The sequence below is a fragment of the Pelophylax lessonae genome (genome assembly GCF_965119305.1).
Source record: "Pelophylax lessonae genome assembly, chromosome: 13".
NCBI lineage: Eukaryota > Metazoa > Chordata > Amphibia > Anura > Ranidae > Pelophylax > Pelophylax lessonae.
Window position 1 is genome coordinate 29,183,137 of NC_138780.1, and position 21,656 is coordinate 29,204,792.

Genomic DNA, 21,656 nt, shown 5'->3' on the forward strand with positions numbered 1-21,656 from the left:
TCTGACTGTAATTTTTACAAGAGAATAATGCCTGTATATTCAGCTCCATCTGGTGGCCAAGATGCTGTATAGTTTTCTGAAACATCTCAATGAAAAAGCGATACCACATTTTGCCCTTAAGGCATTAATCTCTTACAAAAATTACAGTCACATTTCGTCCAGCGTGCACAAATACTTATGACATTCATGCAACTAATGTTTTATAAATGGACCCCTTGGTGTCAACCTCTTGCAATCCACTGCACAGCAGAGCTTAAAATGGGAGAGGGAAAAGCAGCACGCGAGGCTATACAGTTGTTTCGCAGTGGTTGTGTGCTAACAAGAAACGTGCTGATAACCAGGGGCCATAGTGACAGAGAAAGGAGCTCTTCAGTCTGATGCTTCTCATTTCACTGTCCAGCCACAGTCTAGGGAGAGTCCAGATCCATAAATGTTCTATAACCCCAGCAGAGAAAAATCCTGGCTTGCCAGACAGGGCTGTGCTGTGCATCAGTGCTGTGTAATCTCAGGACTGGCTGGACAGAACAAAAATTCCTTTGGTGTATTAATTTTAAATGAAAGCTACTTAGGGTTAGGTGAAAGTTGTAGCATGAGACAGCCTATAGACATAAAAAATTCCTCTGGTGGGTATAAGCTCTCAGAGATGTAATTCATCTATGTACTTAACCGTTTACCTGCAGTTTAGCTTTAACGACCTCCCACCCACCCTGGCGTCCCCACCCAGGGGGGGCGGGAAGGATTGGCGATCATGTGACACTGTGATTGGCCGTCACAGTGGTCACATAATCGTAAGACGGTCCTTCATGCAACTGATGTCTTCTTGGGACCGAGAGCCATCTTCGCTGCCAGCAAATAAACACTGCCTGCCCAGTCATGGTGGTTTACCCCCCATCTGGGGAAGGTGGAGACAACTACCCGGGAGCATCAACTGGAATACACCAAGAAACAGTGTTATCCATCCTATATTTCCATATGCTGTATGGCTCGAACAACCTGCCATGCATGATTCCCCTGCCTACCCAAGGGATAAAACCATGCATTGATTGAGCAACCAGATGGTCTGGTGCATCTATCAGCTTCCAGCTGGTACTGGCAGGATTTTCGTTCCTAATAATTGTTCCAAGTTATCATAGGCTCCTGACTCCACCTTCCCCGTTGGTTTCCCCCTCTTTTTTATTATATTTGATCTACAAGCAAAATACAGAGCATTGAATCATTAGCTCCGGAAGAAGCTTAATGCGAAACATGTCAAGCAATTTGGCTCAATGAACTTCTGTATCTATCTATGATCACATCGATCGATCCTTTTGGGAGGACAGCTTCTCCACCTGTCATCTTTAACTGATCGTCCTGATGTGAAGTATTATTCAGACAACCATGTTTAATTAAACTGCTCCTACTTGCTTGTTATATGTATTATATCATATTGGTGTCTAGTACACTGATGCCTTTTTAGGCGATGTATTTTTGTTTTCCCTGTTTTTTTAAGATGAAAATGAATAAAATGTTTATTTTCTTGTATTCTGTGCCTCCAAAGTCCATGCTTTCCCACAATCTCGGTTTAGTGCCCAGTGATGTATATGTGAGGCATTTGTGCATTAAAGCCCAGCTTTTTGCAGCCAAACATATGGGTTACTGCAGCGTAAAGGGGTTGAAGGATAGACTATGGTATAAGCTTTCATAGACTCACCATCTTCCAGAGCAGATTCTGCTAAGCCCTCGGTCACTGAAGGCCACTGGTAGTTCAGATCAGATTGGTCCTCCACCCCGCCTCCTGCATCCTCCTCTTTAGAGGGGAAGGGCACCTGTGTTGGCGTCTCGGCCTCATCCTCCTCCATCCCTTCTGGTTCCTCCAGGAGAACATCAGGTTTGTGAGAGTGAACCAAGAAGTCATTGTGACTATCATCTGTAGAGATAAACAGGGAGCTTGTTAGTGCTAAGCTATGGAAAGCCAACCTATTTATGAGCTAACAAGCTTGAAGAAGGAAGAAGAAAGAGGAAGAAAGAAGGAGAAAGAAGAAAGCAGGAGAGAAAAAGAAGGAGGAAGGGAGAATAAATAAGGAGGAAGGGAAAATAAAGGAGGAGGAAGAAAGAAGGAGAAGGAAAGAAGGTGGAAACAAGGTGGAAAGAAGAAGAAAGAGGGAGGGAAGAAGAAGAAAGAAGGAAGGAAGAAGAAAGAATGAGGGAAGAAGAAAGAAGGAAGGAGGGAAGAAGAAGAAAGAAGGAAGGAAGGAAGAAGAAGAAGAAGAAGAAAGAAGGAGGGAAGAAGAAGAAGAAAGAAGGAGGGAAGAAGAAGAAGAAAGAAGGAGGGAAGAATAAGAAAGAAGGAAGGAGGGAAGAAGAAGAAAGGAGGAAGGAGGGAAGAAGAAGAAAGAAGGAAGGAGGGAAGAAGAAGAAAGAAGGAGGGAAGAAGAAGAAGGAAGGAGGGAAGAAGAATAAGAAAGAAGGAGGGAAGAAGAATAAGAAAGAAGGAGGGAAGAATAAGAAAGAAGGAAGGAGGGAAGAATAAGAAAGAAGGAAGGAGGGAAGAATAAGAAAGAAGGAAGGAGGGAGAAGAAAGAAGGAAGGAGGGAGAAGAAAGAAGGGAGAAGGAAGAAGGGAGAAGAAATAAGGAAGGAGGGAGAAGAAAGAAGGGAGAAGGAAGAAGGGAGAAGAAATAAGGAAGGAGGGAGAAGAAAGAAGGGAGAAGGAAGAAGGGAGAAGAAAGAAGGAAGGAGGGAGAAGAAAGAAGGGAGAAGGAAGAAGGGAGAAGAAAGAAGGAAGGAGGAAGAAGAAAGAAGAATGGAGGGAGAAGAAAGAAGGAAGGAGGGAGAAGAAAGGAGGGAGAAGGAAGGAAGGAAGGAGGAAGAAGTAAGGAGGAGGACAAAATAAGAAAGAAGGAGGAAAAAAAAAAAAGGCTGAGTAAGAATAAAGAAAAAGAATGAAAGATTGAGGAAGAAAGAAGAAAGGAGGAGGAAGGAAGAAAAAATATGACACAAAGTGGGAGTTCAACTATTTTTGGGACTTTAAGAGAATGGATTTGATAACAAGTGAAAAACCTAATAAGGAATTTTATAGATTTTATAAAAACTTCAATTTTATTAATACGTCACTGAATAAAATTATTATTTTTTTTTAATTAATGATGTATTAATAAAATTGATATTTTTATAAAATCTATTAAAATTCCTTATTATGTTTTTCACTGGATACCAAATCAGTGCCCTTAAAGTCCCAAAAGTAGGGGGACTCTCAAAGTAGGGGGACTCTCACTTTGTTTGTATTTTGAATTTAGGGATGTGGCATGTAACGGAATCCAATAACCCTTATCTCAATAGAATAAAAAAGATGGAGGAAAGAAGGACGGAAGAAGTAGGAAGAAGGCAGAAGAAAGGAGAAGGAAGAAACTAAAAAATGAGGAAGAAAAAGTGTCTATCCCAACAACTGAACAAAATCACTCTTTAATTAAAAGGTATAAAGCCATGCTCATTTGTTTGATGATATTAGTGTAACTTTATTGTCTGTGCTTGTTGAAAATGTTCTTGAAAACGAAGGCAGCCACCACATCTAAGACTGGTAGGCTGCAATATATTACAGTTTGTTCTTGGGTTTAGAAATCCTAGAATTGCTATAGCCGCAGAATAATCTTTAATAGTCATAAAACTCTATGCAAACCGATTGAAAACAACAGACTTTTTATGGTTATTTGAGCTTAATGTAGCAATTTTCAGAAGAGATGCTGAGCAGTTCCCCCCAAAATACACATACAGGAGAAAAGATCCAATGAAACATAAAAACATAGAACAGCAAACAAAACAAAATGTGAAAGTAGCATAAAAAAAACTTCATATAAATATTGCAAAACTAACTCTGTAAAAAACAAAAATGAGCTAAAAGCACAAAAAACAGCTTTAAAATCACCTGAATACACTACACCTAAATGTGAATGTGGTCTCAAGGGGTGCTTGGTGCATGAAACTTAAACACAAACAGTACGTTTTATGTATAACTTACCTGCTGAGAGATCATCACTATTGCTTCTTATGGCAACAGTATCCTGTAGCACCGAACTGAAAGACCAAGCAACATGGGCAATATGTCAAGACAAAATATCATTGCTTTATTACTTTGAAGATTATAACTAGACAACATAAGTCATATGATCAGCAATTTCTGAAAACGACTAACTTCTGACAAAGAGCTAGTGGGTTGACTTATGTGACATCTGAACATTACTCAGTAGAAATCGGAGACTCATAAAATTTACCTAATCCAGATTAAAGTCCAAGAAGTATTAAAACCAGTCAGGCTTTCCTCGTTCTCATCACTTCTAATGGTCAGTAGTCCTATACAGTCATGTTAAATAGACACTGTCACTTTGCCCATGGAGGACGAGCTGATAGTGTCTGTAGAAAGGGCGTCCCCGTGACCCCTTTATACTCATTTTATCTGCACTTCCTCACAATCTCCCTTCCTCCATTCACACTTTGCATTTTTTGAAAAAAAAAAACAAAAAAAAACAAGGCTTTTTATGAATGGAGAAGGCGTCCAGCGGGACATACTTCAACTTTTAAGTAAACCTTTTCTGATTTGGACAAAAAGTGCCCCCCCCCCTCCTTCCAAGCTTGGGAAAAAAAGACCTCAAGTGTACCCAACACAGAACCAGATAGATCATGTCCTACTACTAGCGCATAAATCCTTGGATTTCCAATAAGGTTCAGGAATTACTCACACGCTTATTTAAAACTCTAGATCAGTGGTCTTCAAACTATGGCCCTCCAGTTGTTCAGGAACTACATTTCCCATCATGCCCAGTCATGTCCGTGAATGTCAGAGTTTTCCAATGCCTCATGGGACGTGTAGTTCTGCAACAGCTGGAGGGCAGTAGTTTGAGGATCCCTGCTCTAGATTGACCTCACAAGATGAGCACAGTAGCTAAGTGGTTAGCATTTCTGATTACAGCACTACCTGCATATGTGCATGTTCTCCGTGCCCCTGCGCGAGTTTCCTCCCACATTCCAAAGACTTGCTGGTAGGTTAATTGGCCCTATTATGTGTATGTATGAATGTAAGTTAGGGACCTTAGATTGTAGACTACCTAAGGGTAGGGACTGATGTGAACATACAATATATGTATGTAAAGTGTTGCGTAAATTGATGGTGCTATACAAGTACCTATAATATTATTTTACCCCTCAGAGCTCCTCACTCTGTTGGCAATACCAAACCAAACAGGTACCCTTCTTCATATCTTTTGGGAATGTCCTCTTCCTAACCGGTTCTGGAACTTGGTTAGGAGGAAATTATCAGATGTTCCTTTCAGTTTTGACCCCTTCTCATTTTTACTACATGTCAACCAATTCTCCGTCAAAATGAATTGTTAATCCACGTACTTAATGCCACTAGAGCTTGCATCCCGATTCTACGGAAACAATCTCACTCCACACCATGTCACATTGGTTCAGTGAGACAATGCAAATGGAAGACCCTTATGGCTCCCTTCCACCATTAAGAAGATACATTTAGGAAATCCTGGTATTCCTGGATAGATTTTCCACCCTACTCCTAAATATAGCTCCCTCCTCATGTCATGACACCATTTCCACCATCACCCTATTGGTTCTCCACAGGAATTTTCCATTACTTGTCTACCACCCCTCTCCCTACCCCCATTCACTTCTCAGCTGCAGGTTACCCCTATATCCTCATGCCCTATTACCCTTTTCCTGACCTCTTCCCCATAGCTCACTTTTATTCCCCGTGCTCAACTAGTAAATGACACCCCTTCTCGGTTTTCAAAATCCTTTACATTACCTTTTATTTAAAATGGGGATCTCTAGAGGTTGGAGAGACCTACGCTTACTCCCACCAGAACACCCATATATAAGACAAGTTATCATAGAGCAGACCATGAATCCTTCTCACCATCCTGATTCCTCCACATATTCAAGATGACTCTTTGCACTGTGGGATTCTTTGAACTATGGTCAATTTTTTAGCTTTGATAAATTACATCATAATTCAGGAAAAGCTGATGGCTATCTTGGCAGATACCCATGACAAATTTCTCTTAATTTGGTGCCCATTGATCTTATATGCCCATCCTTCTAGATTTGATCACCCCCTCTTGACAATTGAGTTTTTTAGTGATCGAGACCCGCTGGGCCCTTTTCCATCTTTCTTTCTTTCTTTCTTTCTTCAGCCCCGTACACACGCACAGATTGTTGGCCGTAAATTGTCGGCCAACGTCTGATCTGCCGATTGTAGGCTTGTTAGTATGATGCTTCCGACAACCAACTGCGAATTTTCGGCCGAAAAAAATCTGGTGTGCATGCTATAAAATTTTTGTCAACAGAACGGCCGATTGTTCCTCAGTCAGTACAGATTTCGGCAGACAAAAATCAGATGAGCAAGACTGGGCATGCTCAGAGAAGAAAAAACACACGGAAAGTCAACCATCACATGACATCACTTCTGAAGTTGGCTTTTGTTGGCCAACAAAAGTCCAGTGCAAGTCTAGAGCACATTTCAACCAACAAACAACACTGGACAAAAGACGGCCGATCGGTTGGCCAACAATCTGTGCGTGTGTACGGGGCTTTCCTCTTATTCCTCTGCTCTTTTTATCATCCCCCAATTTCCTTTTTCTTTTCCTTCCCCATGGCCTTCTTTTTATTTTCCTTTATCCCCTTCTCTCCATAAATGGATAATGGGGGATTTTCCATGTCTAGGCCGTTTCCAGCTGGATTTGCTCTTCCCCAGAGCCATCTTACCTCATCTTTAGTGCCCATTTTACACCTGATTATGAATATCCTCATTATAGGTCTGGACATGACTGCCTTTTTACATGATGTAGGTTTTTTTATTTTTAGGCTGTTTTTTACTTTACCTACTACGGCTACCATCCATATTTTTCCCTGTATATACATTATTTCTTTTTGAATGGTGAGTTAAATGTTTGTAATGTCAAATTTCCCAATAAACATTTTGGTAAAGAACTATGGTGATTCTGATTAGATCATCCATTGGTTTTTATATATGACTCAGAAGCTGGTTTTGTTTGTAATTTGTGGAATGTCGACATTTTATTTCCTTTACGTTGTTTCTTTTCATCTGGAGATCTTTACAATAAAAATTATAATTTAAAAAGAAGTAAACCTTTTCTAAGAGAAACATTAGAGCTGCCATTGTTGACTCGTAAATATTGGCTGCCAAGCTGTTGTACTGATCCTTGGCCTTCAATAGTTTAAATTGCACAAATAACAAGTATCTGGATCAAGAAGGCCATTACAGAAGTCAGAACTCCTTACATGCAAACCTATTCATGGTAGTGACTCAACATTTTGGAGGAAAAAGGTCAACACAACAGCCAAGAAAATTGTATTTGCAAAATGATAAATCAGCAATGGCAGCCAACATGGTTCTCTTAAGCCTCGTTTCCACTGAGTGGTATGGTACGGTTCGGTTCAGTACGGTACGGTTCGGAACGGTACACATTGCGTTTCCACTACCAATAGTACCCTTTCATGATAGGCGTGGTGTAGCAGGAAAGCTGTGATAGACGATTCTTTGTCAACCAATCAAAGTTCTACAGAGTGTAGCTCCACCCTGTTGGTACGGTACTAATGTGCTTGGAACCCCAACGAAAGAGTCCCAAAAAAGTGGTACAGTACGGTTCGGAATTAGGGTACCATTCACAATGGAAACGGCAAAAATAGCGTACCGAACCGAACCGTACCGTACCGCTCAGTGGAAACAAGCCATTATAATCTGTTTCCTATAAGATACTGTTTGCTCACTGATAATAACTATGCAGCCTTTTTTTCCTATTTTCAAATCTCCTCCCTTCCTCTCTGGCACCCATTAGCATGACATACCCTAGACCAGTGATGGCGAACCTTGGCACCCCAGATGTTTCGGAACTACATTTCCCATGATGCTCAGCTACACTGCAGAGTGCATGAGCATCATGGGAAATGTAGTTCTAAAACATCTTGGGTGCCAAGGTTCACCATCACTTTCCTAGACACTTTTACGTATATCTGTAGCAAGTACCATGGAGCACCCAACTTGCATCTCGATTCAACTGACCGACATATCTGGGACAACCTCTGTAATAACATATTTAGGATCCACGCAGCAGTCACAGTTCCTTACTATTATTTACAAAGGTTTACAAGCAGCCCCCCCCCCAGGCAATCCTTTCCTACTACTCTTCCAGCATGCTTTTCTCTCCTTCTACTCTTTCGCATTTTTTCCCTTTCCTCTTCATTTTGTTCCCCCTCCCCTTTATTTCCCTCTCTCTATACTACATATTAAGGTGTTGGCTATCAATTGGAAATCGCATCCTTCATTGACTGTTGCACTGCATTGTTCTCTTTGGTTCGCATCTCCCTGTGCATACCTTGGTAACAATCTCAATCCATCCTCGCTCATATATGAAACTGAGACACTGTAGTCCTAGATGAGATCGGCCTGCCTTAGCGACATTGTTTGAACTGTTTCATTGTACCTTTATTTGTGGTTTATTTCTCTTTATAAAAACTTGAAAAACCAATAAAACTTTTTGTAAAACCAAAGGTTTACAAGCAGGTTGGAAATTCAACTTTTCTGCATAGAAGAAGGAACAGTCCTATCAGTACAACTCTACTGCGGTCATTTGCTATACGAGTCGGTCATAAAAAGTCATTGGAGGTTCACCAGCTTTGATGTAGGTGGGCAAATCTGTTTTTTTCTTTATGGATCATCCAACCTTACCCGACAGAGGGCACCCTTGTGTGGACAGGGCCATGAGTACCACGTTTGATGGAAGAAGAAGGGTTTTTCATTGCGTTTTTTGTGGCTTCTTCCAGCAGCTCCTTCCACCTAGGTAAAAATCCAAATGTAATAGACAATCATCTTTGAATATAACTTACATCTGTCTGACCTGGGCTCCTAGATTCACTTTTGTCTTGCAATTCTATTTCCAAGTGGACCCTACGTTTGAGTGGTGCAGGGGTCTCTTCTTCTTCTCCCCCCTTGCCCTCTTTTTCTACTAAGCTTTCCTTCTCTTCATTTCCATTCTTATCTCTATTTTTATTAAATGACAGTGAGGGGTTTTTCACATTTTAAGGCCTTATTTGTGCCTCCAGGGAGCCGCAGGTGCCGTGTGCAGCAGCCAATACAAGGGAATGGGTGTATGTGGCCATACTTGTGTAAGCACAATCAATTCTGCGTCAACGTTTACCCACAAATGCACGTCCTGGGCATTTCCCACAACACGAAAGTAACAGGGAACAGGGGTCTATTGCAGACTATTACACCTGGAAACTAACTGCTTCCTCTGATCCTCAGTCAATCTCAGCTCAATATCTCCATCTATAACTAGTAATCTTCTACTGCAGGACTTACATATTTTTCTCCGACGATGTCATGGCTACAAGCTCATAGATCTGCGGGCCCAATTCTGATGTGCAGATAATGAAGAACGCCCTCTTGTCTGTAAATGAAAGGAAAAAAAAAGGACATATTCTGGGTTACATCACATTTTCCTAAAATATTAAATATTTAACCACTTAAGCCCCGGAGGATTTGGCTGCTCAAAGACCAGGGCCTATTTTGCGATTCGGCACTGCGTGACATTAACAGACGATTGCGCAGTCGTGCGACGCTGTACCCAAATGAAATGGACGTCCTTTCTTTTGGACGGAATTTGATCGCCTGTGCGATTTTTATTTTTTGCGCTATAAACGAAAAAAGGGCGTAATTTTTGAAAAAAATAACAATATCTTTCACATTTTTTTAATATGAAATTCCCCCAAAAAAAAATGTAAAAATCAAAATTTTTTAACATTTTAGGCCAATTTGTTTTCTGCTACATATTTTTGGTAAAAAAAAAAAATCGCAATAAGCGTATTTTGCTTGGTTTGCGCAAAAGTTACTGCGTTAACTAAGGGAAAGATCTATGTCATTTTTATTGTTTTTTAACTAGTAATGGCGGCGATCTGCGATTTTTTTTGCAGGACTGTGACATTGCGGTGGACAGATCAGACCCTGACTAACATTTTTGACACTTTTGGGGGTACCAGTGACATTACTGCAGTAATCAGTGCTATACATATGCACGGTTACTGCAAAATTACACTGGTAGTGAAGGGGTTAACTTTATTTGAGAGGGAGGGGCTGTGTGTGTCCCTAGGGGCGTGATCTAACTGTGATTGGCTGTCTGTTGAGCTGTAGAAACAGTGATCAATGGTTCTACATAGTAGAACCGTGTGATCACAGTTTCTACACAGGGGAGAATGACAGGCGGCTTGTTTACACAAGCTGCCTGACTTTCTCCCTCTGCAGCGGCGATCGCAGAGTGATTGGCGGACATCGGGTCCGCCGGTCACACGCGCGGGGGGGTCCGTGACCACGCGGGAGCGCGCCTCCGGCGGCGCGCGCTCGCTCCCTAGACCCTCACAGGCTAGCGATGTAGACCTACGTTACTTTGCCTGTGATGGGCTGACTGCCGACGTAGATAGTCGTGCGGCAGTCGGCAAGTGGTTAATTAAAAAAGTCTTAAAGGCATATAAAACAAGCATGTTCTTTGCCCCTGCAGGAAAAAGCAGCCGGTTTACTTTATTAAAATAATATGTAAAATATTGTTCAGTGATCATATAATTAATGATATCCCACCAAGCTGCTGTTGACACCTTTCTTGTGCAACCACTATACAAAACTCTGGTCCGGCCACATCCTGAGTGTATCGTCCAGTTCTGGTCACCAAGCCACAGGATGTGCTGGAACTGGAGAGAATCCAGAGAAGGGCAACAATTCTTTTTTTTTTTTTTTATAAATGTATTTATTGTTTTTAAAAAGAAGAGAACATACAAATACATTTCATACAATATAAACTTCAAATTCCAGTGATGAAACTTCTCCCTTCTCTTATTTTCCCTCTATTGGTCCCCCCCTTATCTATACTAATTGTCTTTCTCTTTTTCTCCACTTCATTTAGTGTATTCTCTCGTTATCTTAAACTCTCTCCAATTTTCCCATATATCACCCCATTCCTCTGTATCGTCTTCTTCCCAATATCTCAAGTATTCCAATGTTCTTATTCTCTCAACTCTTTGTACCCAGTCTCCCATGGTCGGGGCCTCTTCCTTTTGCCAAAATAACGGGATTAATCCTTTTGCTGCATTCATCAGATGGGGTATTAATGTTGTTTTATATTGCCTAACGGAATTTTTAATACCGTGAAATAGGCAATACCAGGGATCTTCCGGGATCTCTATTTTCGTGATTATTTTGATTAGGCCCAAGATTTCCTTCCAGTACTTTTTAATTTTTGGGCAGTCCCACCATAGATGCGCCATTGTACCTACTTCTAAGCAACACCTCCAGCAGTTTTTTGTTTTTTCTTTTTGATAGTTATGAGCTTTATCGGGGGTAATGTACCATCTTGCGATGCATTTAAGGGCAACAATTCTAATAAGGGGGATGGAGAACCTCAGTTATGAGGAACAACTGCAAACATTCAACGTATTCATCCTGGAGAAGAGACGCTTATTAGGAGATGTGATAGCGCTATACTTCTAAAGATGAATCTTTAAATGGTGACTGTAGTGGGTAAACTATTTAATCTTAGATCTCATGGGGACTGTAAAGGAAATTTGTACATCCTGTATATTATTGTATTATATTTTGTATGTATTGCACACGGCACTAATAAGGTTTTTTATTACTTTCGAGTCCTGATAAGAATTAGCCTGCCTATGTTACGCCCCTTGTTACCATAAAAGTACAATTGTAATAATAATGTGATACCTACGTAATTATGTGTATAAAAGCCTTCAACTGCGTCAAATAAAACAGAACAGTTATTTTGGAAAGATGCCAAGTGTATCTTTTTGTGTCTGTTCCCTACTGCAGTAGTTATTTTTTGGAACCACTAATCAATATGAGGATAGGAGTTGCCTATCTATAACATGTCCAGAACAGGGGACACACAATGAAGTTGGACAAGAGGTGGTTCAATCTTAAATTGAGTAAGGCCCCTTTCAAACAGGCGGACCGTTCAGAGACATGTCCGCTGACATCTGATCCGATCCGTCAAATCTGGACGGATGGAAACCCTATTTTCCATCCATCCAGCGGATCGGATTGGATGAGAACAGATAGACGGTCCGTTCTCATCCGATTCCCCCATAGAGAACAGCGGGGACCTGACAGCTCTAGCTCTCCGCACACAGAGCAGAGACAGAACTGCCATCCGCCTGCTCAGAGGGGGATCGGCGGATCGTTTCCCCCGCTGAGAAAAACGGAGTCCGCCGACGGACTCTACAGTGTGAAAGAGGCCTAAGGGTTTGTTTACTGTTAGAGCAGTAAGAATGTGGAACTCCCTTCCACAGTTGGTGGTGTCAGTGGGGAGTGTAGCGAAATTTAAAGAAAATCTTAGATGTGTTTTTTTAGCAAACACGAGGTACAGGGATATTGAAAATGGTAATGACATAAATACATACACAGGTTGAACTAGATGGACAAGTGTCTTTATTCAACCTTACCAACCATGTAAATATGTAGGGTTTGTGTTAAAGTATACCTAAAGGCAAAAATTATTTATTACATCCATTCAATAGTGCAAAAACATACCAGTTGATTCTGCCAGAGATCATGAGCTGATAACGTCTTGTGCTCCCTGCCTCTGCTACCCTATTATCAGTTAGCATTGTTCCTAGCTCTCTGTTGACTACAGAACAACCCCCCTATATTATGTAGATCAGGACTGTCCAAACTACGGCCCTCCAGCTGTTGCGGAACTACACATCCCATGAGGCATTGTAAAACTCTACCATTCACAGACATGACTAGGCATGATGGGAATTGTAGTTCCTGAACAGCTGGATGGCCATAGTTTGGACACCCCTGATGTAGATGAAAAGACAAGTAGGTGTTCTGTACTCCGATATAACGTTATGTCCTAGCTTCACCTCCATAGATACAGGACAGTGATTGAGCGTTGTCACTCTAGGACAGGAAGTCCATTACTGGCAGGATCACCAGCTGAAAAAAAGAAAAGAAAGCCGAAACTATCTAGTAAGTGGCAACATTTTATATTTTTGTTCTTTGGTTTGGATACCCTTTAAAGTTAACATTTTGATACTCTTCTTTATTGTTTTTTTTTTTTATTTCTTTTTTTGTTCTCTATATTTCAATTGTCTGTTTGTACTGTTATATCATACGAATATGACTCATCTTATAAGATGATACTCTATATCTCACAAAGTTTTTATATATTGTGTTAAAATCAGAGATGTATAGTAACTAAGTAGAACTACTTCACTACTGTACTTAAGTACCGAAAGGCGGTATCTGTACTTTCCTAGAGTAGAATTTTTTTCTCCTACTTCCACTTTTTACTTCACTACATTTTTTCGATTTCAGTACTTCTACTCCGATATTTTTTTTATGTGCTGCATAGTTACTCGTTACAATTATAAAAATTACCACTGCCAGAACAGTAGATGGCAGGTTTCATGAAGCTCAAAACATGTGTATTATCAGCGCATACGAAAATAAATGCTACAGTATGTATAAATAAAAGCTGCATTTGAAATAATAAAAAACAATATGATGTTCAAACATTTGACTTCTTTCTTTAATAACTACATAACACAGTACTTGTACTTTTACTTTCAGTACTTGAGTAGCAAAATGTTTTAAAAAAACTACTAGCAATACTTAAGTACAAAAAATGTTGAATACTTTAGTACTTCTACTCAAGTCACTTTTTGATCGAACACTTGTACTTTTACTCTACTCAAGTCACTTTTTGATCGAGCACTTGTACTTTTACTCAAGTATGGGTTTCGAGTACTTTATACAACTCTGGTTAAAATGATTCGTCTTATGTTTATATGTACTATTTAAACTTTTTCAATAAAAGTTAAACATTTTGCTTTGCCGTACATAAGCCAAGCCCAGGTTCATTTTAGGGAAAGAAATTTCCTTCTACCGGCATTTCCAAAGAGTCTGCTATGCTTTCTAAACAGTCAGGAGCTATGGAGTTGCCATTCCATCCAATCTTACCTGTGGCTACAGGTCGCACCAGAACAGAATTCAGCTTGATCACTGGGCTAAACGTCTGCTTGGTGTCAGAGGAGACCACGGTGGTTTTACTGTGACATTTAAGCACCAGCTTCTCATCCTGTTTCTGCAGTAAAACCAAGAGATCTTCCAAGAGGAGAACATGGAGGTCTGTAGGAATGAGATGAAAAACCATGATGTACAAAGAAAAATACAGCTGTTGTAGGCAACTCTTTTATATTTATATGTAGGCAACTTTAGTAGTTATACATATTCAAGAAAGGCCCGGAGTAAATATAAGCAAAGCAATAGATGGGGGGGGGGGGCGGCAGGACAGGGGTTAAAGGGGCTTGGAGCATAGGAGGGGGCAGGAAAATTAAGTTGGGACTTTATCTTGTGCGGATTGGGCAGAAGTTTGGAAAGGTGGAATTTGGGACAATTATTGAGGCAACAGAAGGGGGGGTGGTCAGCAGCTGGAGAGAAAAAGCCAAGGAACATCTTCCCGCCCGCCCTAACTTTGGGTTATGTTGGGTATCTGATGTGGTGAGACGTTGGTTTTTGTTTGGCGGGGTGCAAGGTCCTTTTTAGGTTACTACTGGGCTCAAAAAGGTACGATGTAGGGACCCGTCTGAGGTACGGCTCCCTGGTGGTGGGACATGTATCTGTGACTTGTCTCCGAGTCGGTGGTTTTGCGGCTGGAGGCCTGAGAAGTGGCACGCAGGTACTGTCCTTTGGTTTTGATGCCTTTTAGGACCTTGTGGCTACATTCTTTTTGCACTATGTGTTCATGTGATGTTATTTATAGTTATTATTTGTGAGGTTTTTTTTGGTTAATAAAAAGGCTGCTATAGCCAATTAAATCCAACCTTGAGTATGTGTTCTTATTTAAAGGGGTTGGGGCAGTGTTGGGGTAGTTACTCAAAAAATGTAACTAGTTACTAGTTACTTCTGTAAATTGTAACGAGATTACTTTACTAGTTACTGCATTTGAAAAGTAACTTCACTACTTATTAGTTTACTTTCCTCTTTCTTAATTGACCGTGTAGAAGAAGATACATGACACTCTTTCTGCATAGAGTTTATTGTATAAACACAGGCTTTGAGAAACATGAGAACAAAACCTGAAAAAACAGAATAAAACATAAAGTGCAACAAAAAGCCATAAATTCATCCCTCTCTATTCTTCGAAATAACGATTGTATCGCATGGCTTGGGTAATGCAGGAAAGCGCGTTCCTATAGCCTAGTAACATAGTGTAGTTACTTCCTATAGCCTAGTAACGTAGTGTAGTTACTTCCTATAGCCTAGTAAAGTAGTGTAGTTACCTCCTATAGCCTAGTAACGTAATGTAGTTACCTCCTATAGCCTAGTAACGTAGTGAAATTACCTCCTATAGCCTAGTAAAGTAGTGTAGTTACCTCCTATAGCCTAGTAAAGTAGTGTAGTTACCTCCTATAGCCTAGTAAAGTAGTGTAGTTACCTCCTATAGCCTAGTAACGTAGTGTAGTTACCTCCTATAGCCTAGTAAAGTAGTGTAGTTACCTCCTATAGCCTAGTAACGTAGTATAGTTACCTCCTATAGCCTAGTAACGTAGTGTAGTTACCTCCTATAGCCTAGTAACGTAGTGTAGTTACCTCCTATAGCCTAGTAACGTAATGTAGTTACCTCCTATAGCCTAGTAACGTAGTGTAGTTACCTCCTATAGCCTAGTAACGTAGTGTAGTTACCTCCTATAGCCTAGTAAAGTAGTGTAGTTACCTCCTATAGCCTAGTAACGTAGTGTAGTTACCTCCTATAGCCTAGTAACGTAGTGTAGTTACCTCCTATAGCCTAGTAACGTAGTGTAGTTACCTCCTATAGTCTAGTAAAGTAGTGTAGTTACCTCCTATAGCCTAGTAAAGTAGTGTAGTTACCTCCTATAGCCTAGTAAAGTAGTGTAGTTACCTCCTATAGCCTAGTAAAGTAGTGTAGTTACCTCCTATAGCCTAGTAAAGTAGTGTAGTTACCTCCTATAGCCTAGTAAAGTAGTGTAGTTACCTCCTATAGCCTAGTAACGTAGTGTAGTTACCTCCTATAGCCTAGTAACGTAGTGTAGTTACCTCCTATAGTCTAGTAAAGTAGTGTAGTTACCTCCTATAGCCTAGTAAAGTAGTGTAGTTACCTCCTATAGCCTAGTAAAGTAGTGTAGTTACCTCCTATAGCCTAGTAAAGTAGTGAAGTTACCTCCTATAGCCTAGTAACGTAGTGTAGTTACCTCCTATAGCCTAGTAACGTAGTGTAGTTACCTCCTATAGCCTAGTAACGTAGTGTAGTTACCTCCTATAGCCTAGTAAAGTAGTGTAGTTACCTCCTATAGCCTAGTAACGTAATGTAGTTACCTCCTATAGCCTAGTAACGTAGTGTAGTTACCTCCTATAGCCTAGTAAAGTAATGTAGTTACCTCCTATAGCCTAGTAACGTAGTGAAGTTACCTCCTATAGCCTAGTAAAGTAGTGTAGTTACCTCCTATAGCCTAGTAAAGTAGTGTAGTTACCTCCTATAGCCTAGTAAAGTAGTGTAGTTACCTCCTATAGCCTAGTAACGTAGTGTAGTTACCTCCTATAGCCTAGTAAAGTAGTGTAGTTACCTCCTATAGCCTAGTAACGTAGTGTAGCTACCTCCTATAGCCTAGTAAAGTAGTGTAGTTACCAATATTAGTATTGTAACTAGTTACGTTACTTCATTACCAAAAAAAGTAATATGCAGTGTTTCCCCGAAAATAAGACCGGTTCTTATATTAATTTTGGCTACAAAAAATGCACTAGGGCTTATTTTCAGGGGATGTCTTATTTATTTATGGTATGTAAAAAGACGAACTTAAAGGGATTGTAACCCTTAAATAAATAAATATCCTGATCCTTTAAAGCATGATAGACAGCACAGTGCTTGTGTTGTGTCATTTAGCCCTCTTTATGTTCCAAAAAACCTGGAATAAAATAATAAAATGTTAAAAAAAGTTCTCTCCCTGTCAGCTCAGGAGTCAGCATTATGACATTCTGTAATCCCAAAAATAAATCCTTGGATAAAGTCATTGTAAAAATATGTAATGGATTTTGTAAAAAGATTATATAATGTGCAGTGTGTCTCCTTTTGTAACTTTATTGTGGAAAATACCATATTTACAGCGCCACTGGGCGCTCACGTGACCCTCCGGAGCGCTACTTTCCCTCTCTGAATACTGCAGAAGGAGGGGCTGAGATCAAGGATTTTACTAGGGCTTATTTTTGGGGTAGGGCTTATATTGTAGCCATCCCTGAAAATCATGCTAGGTCTTATTTTCGGGGTAGGGCTTATTTTCAGGGAAACAGGGTAGTTACTGTAATCCGTTACTTTGTAACTCGTTACCCCCAACACTGGGTGGGGGTATAGCAGTGATTAGCAAGCCATATTTAATACCTTAGTCATGTGTATTATTATTAAGTTGAACAATGGTTTATGAGGGTGGGAGTGGCACGGAGCTCCAATATGAGGATCACGCAGGTCCAACACACACAGTAAAAAAAATTTGGAACTGAATCTTCTAAATTAACCCAACCTTAATGGCTATGTTCACCTTTTCCAGCAAATAGTGTATGCAGCCAAGGGGCAACAGGGTATATGTAAAAAAAAAAAAAAAAATTCATTTTTTTTAAATGTTCATGAATTTTGTCATACCTGTAGGCCATTTACAAGATTTCACAGTTTTTAAATACTACTTAAATTATGTTGATTTCTTTAAGATCTCCAAATTTAGGTATGTACAGAGAGCAGATGGTAGTCTTTAAAAATGGCTGCATTGGGAGACACTGCCAGCTGACATTTTCTAGGTATTTAGAGATTACAAAACCTTACCCAAAAATAATCTGGTACTGGAGATAATGGTTTATGCCTCCTCAATACTATTCCATTGGCATATCACAAGCACATGCATGCATGTTTTTGGTAGTAGAGGGTTGGCCAGATCTGGCCTGCATAGCAGACCATCCTTCTATGTCTATGGGCAAGTTTAGGACTTTGCAATACATATCTCATACCTATCGTCTTATTATTTGTAATCCTCCAAGTTAAGGAGCCCTCGTGGATCATTCTCCTTGTTGTCAAGTCCAGGTTCTGTAAGCAGAAAAGCAGATTGGTAATCTCATCATACAAAAAAACTTCAATAATACAGACTGCCATTCAAACCGGAAAACTTTTGCAGCAGAGGGTGGAGAAAGAAGCAGAGGGACAGCACTGGAGCATAGAGAGTATGGCTGGGCTCAGGAATGTTCATATACTAGTTCAAACTCGCTTGAGCTACCCCACTGCAGATCACCGATCAGATACGGCCAAGGCATTCCTCCCCCTGCACCCATACATATACAAGGGGTGTGCATGATTGGCGGGGCACGGTGACAGTTTCCTGGAGTGATAGCTCTCACTCTCTCATACTGGTCACTGGAAGTTCAACATGGCACCTCATGCCAAAGAACTCTCTGGTGATCTGAAAACAAAGAATTGTTGCTCTACATAAAGATTGCCTAGGCTATAAGAAGACTGCCAAGACCCTGAAACTGAGCTGCAGCATGGTGACCAAGACCATACAGCAGTTTAACAGAACAGGTTCCACTCAGAACAGGCCTCACGATGGCCGACCAAAGAAGTTGAGTGCACGTGCTCAGCGTCATATCCAGAAACTGTCTATGGGAAATAGACGTATGAGTGCTGCCAGCATTGCTGCAGAGGTTAAAGGGGTACCCCAGATATTTTGGAACTACATTTCCCATGATGCTCAACTATACTGCAGAGTGCATGAGCATCATGGGAAATTTAGTTCCAAAACATCTGGGGGGCCAAGGGTCGCCATGACTAGCCTAGGCTATAAGAAGATTGCCAAGACCCTGAAACTGAGCTGCAGCACAGTGGCCAAGTGCATACAGCGGTTTAACAGGACAGGTTCCACTCAGAACAGGCCTTGTCATGGTCGACCAAAGAATTTCAGTGCACGTACTCAGTGTCATATCCAGAGGTTGTCTTTGGGAAATAGACATATGAGTGCTGCCAGCATTGGTGCAGAGGTTGAAGGGGTGGGGGGTCAGCCTGTCAGTGCTCAGACCATACGCCGCACACTGCATCAAATTGGTCTGCATGGCTGTCATCCCAGAAGGATGCCTCTTCTAAAGATGATGCACAAGAAAGCCCACAAACAGTTTGCCGAAGACAAGCAGACTAAGGACATGGATTACTGGAACCATGTCCTGTGATCTGATGAGACCAAGATGAACTTATTTGGTTCAGATGGTGTCAAGCGTGTGTGGCAGCAACCAGGTGAGGAGTACAAAGACAAGTGTGTCTTGCCTACAGTCAAGCATGGTGGTGGGAGTGTCATAGTCTGGGGCTGCATGAGTGCTGCCAGCACTGGAGAGCTACAGTTCATTGAGGGAACCATGAATGCCAACATGTACTGTGACGTACTGAAGCAGAGCATGACCCCCTTCCTTCGGAGACTGGGCCACAGGGCAGTATTCCAACATGATAACAACCCCAAACACACCTTCCAAGACGACCACTGCCTTGCTGAAGAAGCTGAGGGAAAAAGCACGCAGAAGGTTTTTTTAACCCTAATGAAGAGCATGCATTAAAGTAAAAAACCTTTTGCCTTTGGAACCACAAACATCTTCTGCACCACTGCAAAAAGGTACAAAATTATTCCTTAAAATACAAGTAAGACCCAAAGAAGAAAGAAGCCAAGAAAAATTGCAGTATTGGTAATATTCTACAAATGACTTTTCACAAGATCACAAATCAAAAACAATATAGAAGATGAACCCTTTGCTGCCTACGTAACCCAAAAGTGTGTCAGAAAAGAGGGTGGGCTTTAGCACCCACACATCGCACCTTTGTGTCCATGGATGACTGTAGTTTCTGGGCTGAAAACGCACTCACTATGTTCCCTCAGCACAGTGACCGAGCTGTCAGATAGTTCATGGTCTCTCATTATAATCAGGGGTTCCTCTGGGTGTCTAGACCTACCCAAAAGGACATTGGGGCTAGGCAGGAAGGGGTTAAGACACTGCACCCTCTCGCTCACCTTAAACTCTGCTGCCAGCGGATTACTGGTCCTCTCCAGGGATGTGGTGTCCAGGCGTTTCTGGTATTCTGCCAGTCGATATCCATTCTCCCTCTGCCTCACTGACTCATTCACATTTTTTAGGATATCCCGACATCGATCCCGGCAGCGGCAAAGCTTCTCGTATTCCAGTGAGCTGGCTGCAAGACATGGTGTTAATGTGTTAAAATGTATGTAAACCCAAACAATAATCTTCTATTATTTGCACCCATCTGGTCTGTTAAACACACTTACTATTTACCATTGAAAGTGTTTTACTCTATCTGTTTGATAAATGCAAGATATACCAGTTGATCCTGCCAGAAATTTTATGAGCTGCTAATTTCTTGTAGCTGCCTATGCTGCATGCTCATCAGCATCATTTGTAGTTGGAGACCAGGTGAGACATCAGGGGTCATATGAACCCCTGATGTCTTATTAACCACTTAAGCCCCGGAAGATTTTACCCCCATTCCGACCAGGGGGTATTTTGCGATTCGGCACTGCGTGACTTTAACGGACAATTGCGCGGTCGTGCGACGCTGTACCTAAACGAATTTGGCGTCCTTTTTTTCCCACAAACAGAGCTTTCTTTTGGTGGTATTTGATCACCTGTGCGATTTTTTGATCACGCGCTATAAACAAAAAAAGAGTGTAAATTTTGCAAAAATAGCAATATTTTTCACATTTTTTTATATGAAATTCCCCAAAAAAAAATTTAAAAATCAAAATTTTTTTACTTTTTCGGCCAATTTGTTTTATGCTACCTATGTTTGGTAAAAAAAATCGCAAAAAGCGTATTTTGATTGGTTTGCGCAAAAGTTATCGCGTTTACTAACAAAGGGAAAGATTTCTGTCATTTTTGTTGTTTTTTTTTTTAACGTGTAATGGCGGCGATCTGCGATTTTTTTTGCGGTACTGCGACATTGGGGCGGACAGATCGGACCCTTGACTGACATTTTTGACACTTTTGGGGTTACCAGTGACATTTCTACAGTAATCAGTGCTATATATATGCACTGTTACTGTAAAAATACACTGGTAGTGAAGGGGTTAACTTTATTTGGGAGGGAGGGGCTGTGTGTGTCCCTAGGGGCGTGCTTTCTACTGTGATGGGCTGGGGCTTGAGCTGTATGGACACTGATCAACGGATCTACATACTAGATCCGAGTGATCAGTATCCTAACAGCAAGGAGAATGACAGGTGGCTTGTTTACACAAGCTGCCTGACATTCTCCCTCTCCCCCGCCGATCGCCGAGTGACCGGCGGACATCGGGTCCGCCGGTCACACGCGCGGGGGGGTCCGTGACCACGCGGGAGCGCGCCTCCGGGGGCGCGCGCTCGCTCCCTAGACCCTCACAAGCTAGTGACGTAGCCCTACGTCACTTTGCCTGTGAGGGGCTGACTGCCGACGTAGATCGGCGTTAGGCAGTCGGCAAGTGGTTAAAGGCAACATGTCACCAAAAATTTATCACAAAGGGGACGAGGAGAGTGGCCCACGTCTATGACGGGGCTCCTTG

General features: G+C 41.3%; 1 protein-coding gene across 1 annotated transcript in view; it reads right to left on the reverse strand.

Moving 5' to 3' along the window:
• ARHGEF11 (Rho guanine nucleotide exchange factor 11) overlaps window positions 1-21,656 on the reverse strand; it is a 375,726-nt gene that overhangs the window by 25,140 nt on the left and 328,930 nt on the right. Inside the window, exons 31-37 of the mRNA XM_082275008.1 lie at window positions 20,118-20,296; window positions 18,085-18,160; window positions 14,035-14,202; window positions 9,370-9,457; window positions 8,737-8,844; window positions 3,994-4,049; window positions 1,691-1,906 (exon numbers count right to left, since the gene is read on the reverse strand). Of these exons, the coding sequence (XP_082131134.1) occupies window positions 1,691-1,906; window positions 3,994-4,049; window positions 8,737-8,844; window positions 9,370-9,457; window positions 14,035-14,202; window positions 18,085-18,160; window positions 20,118-20,296 (891 nt within the window). The remainder of the gene's footprint in view (window positions 1-1,690; window positions 1,907-3,993; window positions 4,050-8,736; window positions 8,845-9,369; window positions 9,458-14,034; window positions 14,203-18,084; window positions 18,161-20,117; window positions 20,297-21,656) is intronic.